The following is a 6318-nucleotide window of genomic DNA, read 5'->3' as shown; positions in this document are numbered from 1 at the left end:
AGCCCAAATCCTGCAACACATACAGTTGAGTGTGATTCTCTCTCTCCCCACCCCAAAAAAAAAAAAAATCTTTCTTTCTTGCCAGCAATACTTTGCCCTTGCTCTGAGCAGGATTTTTCCCTTTGAAGCGCAGAGAAGAAGAGAAGTGAAGGCTGTTTGGCTGAAGAAGCCCTGGAGGGGGGTGGTAACTGTCATTTATATTTACAGCCTTCCCAGACACCTCGGGGGCTGTTATCCAGGTGGCCTCTGTTGAAGCTCTCAGAAGCACTCACACCTTTTTCACAACTCAGAGTATCAATAGACACTGGCTGACTTTGATTCCGCCACATAGAGGTTGTGAGTCATTTTTTGACTGTTGAAACGGGTTGGGTTGACGCTGGAACTTGAATGCCCTCGGGGATGAAGTATTACTACACTTCTAAAACTTTATTAGACCAGAGAGGACTCTCACAGGTTTTAAACTCTCGAAAAAAGATTTGAAGGTAAGGTGTGTAAAGGATCCTGTAAAACTGCATATTCTCCCTCCCGTATCTGAAAGTACAACCTCGTGCTTTACTTGTTACATTGACTTCTGACAATCTATTCATATTTCTATATGTCTCTTATACGGTTCACATACTTATACAATTACTCTAAGTATCCATGTTTTCCTGTTGCTCTGTCAGCCCTGTCAAGACAAAAGTCAATTGGCCTTGCTCAGATTCAAGACCAGACATGCATCTCTCTCCCTCTCTCTCTCGCTCTCCCTCTATTTCTCTCTTTGCACCTAAAAATCTGTTGACAGGGTAAAGGATCGTTTAACGTCACACATCTCAGGATACCACACAATGTATTTTCAGTTTGCTCATGCTTTGGAAAACGACTTCAGTCAATATGTAACAACTTCAAATCCAGGCCAGATGTGTCTTTAGAAATGTCACCATGCCCCGGCTGATAAGGAGAGACACGATGACAGATATCCTGTATTTTGGTTTGCAGCGATCCTGGTTTTCAAAGTCAGCCCCCTCCAAACAGTCTAATCCTGTCCTGAATGAGAGCTGGATTATTGTATAGCTCCATCGCGGCTACGCACCGAAACACGCAAAAGAGCGATATGAGGAGAAAGGAAGAAAGAGAAAATAAGTTTTATATTCACTTGTGAATGTGAAGAATTATACACAGGGTTATAAAAGCACCCAGTTTAAATGCAGAAAGGGATATAAAGAAATCATTAACAGGTTATCAAAACTGATATTTAACTTAAGATATAAGACATTCTGGTCACATAATTTACCCTTTTTTTTTACCTGACAGTACCTAATTTCAATTTTCAAACTGAATTCTTGATAAAACACCAATAGATCGCAAAAATCAAAGCATTTAACCAAAACTTGTGAATCAAGTATAAATGTATAATCTGATTTTTTTTTCTCGGTGAAGCAAATATGTTACAATATAAGACTAAAACAAATTGTATATTCAAAACACTGAATCAATCTAAAAGTGTGCAAATAAATTATTATTATACCGTACACAAGCAGCAAATGAAAGTCATGAGACAATCCTACTTTTTTGCTGTTGTGTGACGAGATGGTTCTGTTAATACTTTGGGTTGTCTTGTGTACCAGTGAATTTCTGCAAAGTCAGGTAAAATGTTAATCTTTTATGAGATGTAATAGGTTTCCAGAGACGTGTGAGTGCAACGTTTATGACACGATCTGCTCATACAACCAGTCAGTTATTATCATAGTATTTATATTAAAATGTTTGTCTTTCTCACTTTTGGTTATACAATGTTGTTTAAATCAATTCTTTCTAAAGATGAATAATTCTAAATCCAGTTCCAACATACCTGTACATTCACAACTCAAGCTCACTGAAGTGGATTTGTGTGTTTTATAAGAATTACTGCTGCACACTGTCAGCATATTATGACAAAGGTTGTAACTGAATTAAAACATCTTAACGCAGCTGGACGAGGATGGAGACACAATCCAGTAGAGAGAATAAGAACACAGTTGCAATACACAAGTCCGACTTTACAAACATTTAAAACTAGAACGTTTTATTAATTTTTATATAAAATCTCTGCTTTCTCTTTTTTTTCAGAAATATATACAAACGTTCTCTTGTGCTATAAAACAGCAAAGAAAAAAAAACAATGAAAACTCAACATCGTGTACAAATAACTTTTTTTCAGTGATGAGTGCTTGATAAATTGATGGTGTGGATTCGCCTCACAATGGGGTTTGTAAGGTCTCAAGCGCTTGTCAGCAGCTGCTCTCACATCAGTTCAATGTGTGACACTGCCTCAGTTTGTATTAAAAGCCTCCAAGCACAACACTCTCTCGGTTGTGTCTCTCTGACCATTTGTCTCCATTGTCTGCGGGGGTTCTTGCATTGTCTGTAATCTGTCACTAACAGTACAAGTGTCTTTTTTGTTATGCCTGTAAGGAAAACACCTATTGCACATTATTCAAGTTACCCCGTGGCCGTCCAAATGGTTTATTCCACTCTTTTTGTCTTGGGAACAATGCGATTTTTTTTCCACAACCAAGGTCCTCAATACGATAAGTGAATCCAGGAGTAGCAGATTTTTCCTCAAACAAAGGCAGCTCTTGTTGCATGAGATGGCTCAACATACAAACAAAACCCACATTGCATTATCTATAACAGAGTCTGCATAAATAAAACACAAACCTTGATTCTTGTGATGGCACTCTGATTACAAAGTCTCATTTAGATAAGGGCTTTAAACGTATTTTTGGGGTATATACAAGGAGAGCCAGCTCATACACATGTTGGAGGAGGCCGTGTCGGCTCATACTTAGTGCTGGGCCCTTTGAGAGATGGGTGAGGTTTGATGTAAGGCCTGCTGCTGGTGAACACGCTGGCAGCCTTTCTCCTCGTCCTCTTCTTCAGCTTCCTGCTGAACACATTCTGCCACGACTGCAGCGTCTTTGACGTCCAGATCCACATGCCGCTGGTGATGCCCACCACCAGCAGCATGAAGATCTTCACCATGAAGATCTCGATGGCGGGGATGGAAGCCTTCATGACACACTCAGCCGACTCCGGCCCGCCGCCGTCCGCACACTTCTGCTCCACTGCCAGGATGCGCCAGTAGTCCATGTTGAGCCTCTCGTAGAAGTAGCAGGCGATGACGCAGGTGGCGGGGACAGTGTAGAGCACGGAGAAGACCCCGATGCGAACCATCAGCTTCTCCAGCTTGTCCGTGTTTTCTCCCTCTGTTTTCATTATCTTACGGATGTGGAAGAGGGCCACAAAGCCCGACAGCAGGAAAGAAGTGCCAATGATAAGATAGCAGGAGAGAGGAATTAGCACAAAGCCGGTGAGAGCTTTGACATCCATGCTGCCCACATAGCAGATGCCCGTCAGCTCGTCCCCCGCCACCTTCCTCATCACCAGGATCATGATGGTCTTCACAGCCGGGATGGCCCACGCCGCCAGGTGGAAGTAGCTGCTGTTGGCCTCGATGGCCTCATGACCCCACTTCTTCCCCGCAGCCAGGAACCATGTGAGGGTCAGGATAACCCACCAGAGGGAGCTGGCCATGCCAAAATAATACAGGATGAGGAACACAATAGTGCAGCCGGTGCTCTCCAGACCCTCCTGGATAACATATTGCACCCCATTGTCTCTGTCACAGGCTATTCTGTCAGCGCCCACAAAAAGTCGGATGAGGTAGCCCACAGAGTAAACACAGTAGGACATGGAGAGGAAGATGATCGGCCTCTCTGGGTATTTGAATCTCTGAGGGTCTATGAGGAACGTGAGCACAGTGAAGGCACTGGAGACAAAGCATAGGATGGACCAGATGGCAATCCACACCAGAGAGAACTGCTTGTCTCCCTGACTCCAGTATACGTCCACTTTGGGGTAGCATTTGGGGGCACAGGACTCGCTCTTCTCCACAAAGTGGAACTTGCCTTGGTTGCTGCACGTACGCTTGCTGCTGCTGTCCTTCAGGTGCAGGTCGTGGCCGCCCAGAGGCCGCTGTGGCCTGTAGTCTGGGGGCTGGGTGTGGGAGACTTTGGGGGGCTCATCTGAGCCGTTGTTGGGCGCCTCCATGCAGAGGTTGTTTGGGTCATTTTTGGTCGGCAGCCGGGAGCAGTCCAGAGAGTCGGGCCACGGGAACTTAAACTGTGTTAAGATGGGCGAGCATTTTAACTTCACCTGCTCACACATAACTCTACACGCAGGGATGGGGTTGGAAACCTGCTCCGTGCACATGGGAGCGTACAGCGAGCACAGGAAAAATTTGAGATGACTGTGGCATCCAAACTGTATCAGTGTTGCAAACTCCTGCAGCTTTATCGCTGCCTCTTTTTGGTCATCGTGGCCCATGAGATTTGGCATGCGAGTCATATTGTAGCCAATGTCTTTACACTGGGGGATGTTGATGTGTTGACATCTCCCCTCTCCTGACCAGTCCGGGTCTATGGAGCTGATAGCTGAAGCTCCACTGCTCCACAGGACCAGCAGCGCATACACAAGGCTCAGCTTGGCACATGCACGCATCCTCCGGTCTTGTTTTAATGAAGAAAACGACAGGACGTCCATCACTACCGCAGCACACGTTTCTCTCATTGAAAAGTCGGTGATGAATCCAGGCTGGGTGTCGGTGCCTCGGGTGGATCAGTGTGGGAGAACTTACACAACTATCTGCAGGGAGATCGCTTTCTCATTTTAGGCGTGGAGAGTTTAATGAGAACATATTTCCCGCGATGGTCCGCGGACGCGTTCTCGCTGGAAGTATCGTGCGCACAGGTCCATGCTTCCCGAGCGCAAGTGTTGGAGCGGGACTTGCTCAGTGTCCCGCAGCACACAGCTCAGTCTGCTGGGGTTCAAATAGAAGAGCTGGGTCTCTCCGACTTATCTCTCACTTGTTCCCTGAAGATCCGCTCACCCGTCCTCGCATTTTAATGTCACTTTTCCCTGCGCAGCAAAGCGATGTGCGGTCCGTGCGACAACTTGGAGAAAAAAAACAACAAAAAAAATAGTCCTTTGCGCGGCAGCTCCTTTACGCAGAGATGTGTCCTCGCCGGGATCCCGACACAACTAAACTGCAAAATAAATACATGAAACTAAACGTGTCCCAGAACAAGCCGGATTATGCTCCTCCCGTCACACAGCGGCGGCCAACGGGTGCGTCTGGTTTGGTGGCAGCGCTCGTCTGAGCTGGTCGGAGGCTCCGTCCCGGTCTAACCTGCCAAGAGATCCGCCTTCAAAGCCCCAGCTACTTTACATGAGAAAGATGACACTGACACGCGGATTATTCTCGAGTCGTGCGGAACAGCTTGTTCATTATAGCGGGTTCACAGGCTCTCAGCGAACTCCCCTCGCCCCGTCTCTGTCGCTCTGTTTGCGCCCGGACACAAGATTCACAACTACGACAACACGTTTCGTGACTATCCCAAAATGCTGCGCAACACACGGGACACACACGAGGCTCCAGACGCAGCACACACCAAACATATATGGACCAGTCTGGGGCTGGACAAGTTTGTATACCCCCCCCCCCCTCCAACTTTTAAGATGCGAGTCCACTTCAAAATAGTTGATTACAAAACTGCAATTGTAACATATTCGCAGTTTTCTTCCCAAAACTCAGCGAGACATCTCTGTCAATATGTGCGTGTTGATGTTAAGGTTGCACATGTACCTATTTTGGACAACTAGCTGCAATGAATTGATTAAGGTTTATAGTACTTAAGTAAAGCTCTGCTACAAACAAAAATTAGTAAAAATGTCACCAATTTCTGCAAAAGCAGAGGAGCAGAAAGTTAAACATATGAAAATAAAGTACACATATTTCAGAGCTTTACTTAAGTACTATAAGTAAAGTGCTATATTCAATTTCCATCAGCAACATAAACATCTTTCTGGAACCAACCACAGTGATTTTCAGGAGTAAAAAGATTGTTATATGATTTCCAGAGCAGAGCTATTAATACCAGCAGAAAGCATGAATGATGTTGTGTTTGTGGATTTCTCCCCTATATTGTATTCAATGTACACGGTGTATAAACAAGACACACCTACTGTGAAATATGCACATGGATTTTTATCTGAATTCAGCCCAGATGAATTATTCATTCCTCAGTAGTCGATTCAAGGCAAGTTTGCAAACCGCACACAATAATAATATTCACACATACACAAACAAAACAACAGTGGACACAAGAAACAATGGTCTTTTTGTTGAAAGAGACATGTGAGTCAATTTGTCAGTGTGTGGACTGCATGAAACTTCCCCCAGGCGTTTTTGAAAGCACCAGGGCAAACCACTCATGGGGAATATTTGTATCCCAGTTT

General features: G+C 45.0%; 1 protein-coding gene across 1 annotated transcript; it reads right to left on the bottom strand.

Annotated features, from left to right (window-relative positions):
• Positions 1-1143: 1143 nt before the first annotated feature.
• On the bottom strand, positions 1144-5430 carry fzd10 (frizzled class receptor 10). The gene has a single exon (XM_062384894.1). It carries the CDS (start codon positions 4588-4590, stop codon positions 2770-2772), a length of 1821 nt encoding a protein of 606 aa, XP_062240878.1. The 5' UTR covers positions 4591-5430; the 3' UTR covers positions 1144-2769.
• Positions 5431-6318: the final 888 nt, after the last annotated feature.

The sequence above is a fragment of the Platichthys flesus genome, chromosome 3 (assembly GCF_949316205.1).
Source record: "Platichthys flesus chromosome 3, fPlaFle2.1, whole genome shotgun sequence".
In the NCBI taxonomy this organism is placed as follows: Eukaryota; Metazoa; Chordata; class Actinopteri; order Pleuronectiformes; family Pleuronectidae; genus Platichthys; species Platichthys flesus.
This window is presented reverse-complemented; position numbering and strand designations above follow the sequence as displayed.

What these genes read in the sequence shown, in the direction of transcription:
- fzd10 (XM_062384894.1), bottom strand. Translation starts at nt 4,590, where the DNA reads ATGAGAGAAACGTGTGCTGCGGTAGTGATGGACGTCCTGTCGTTTTCT.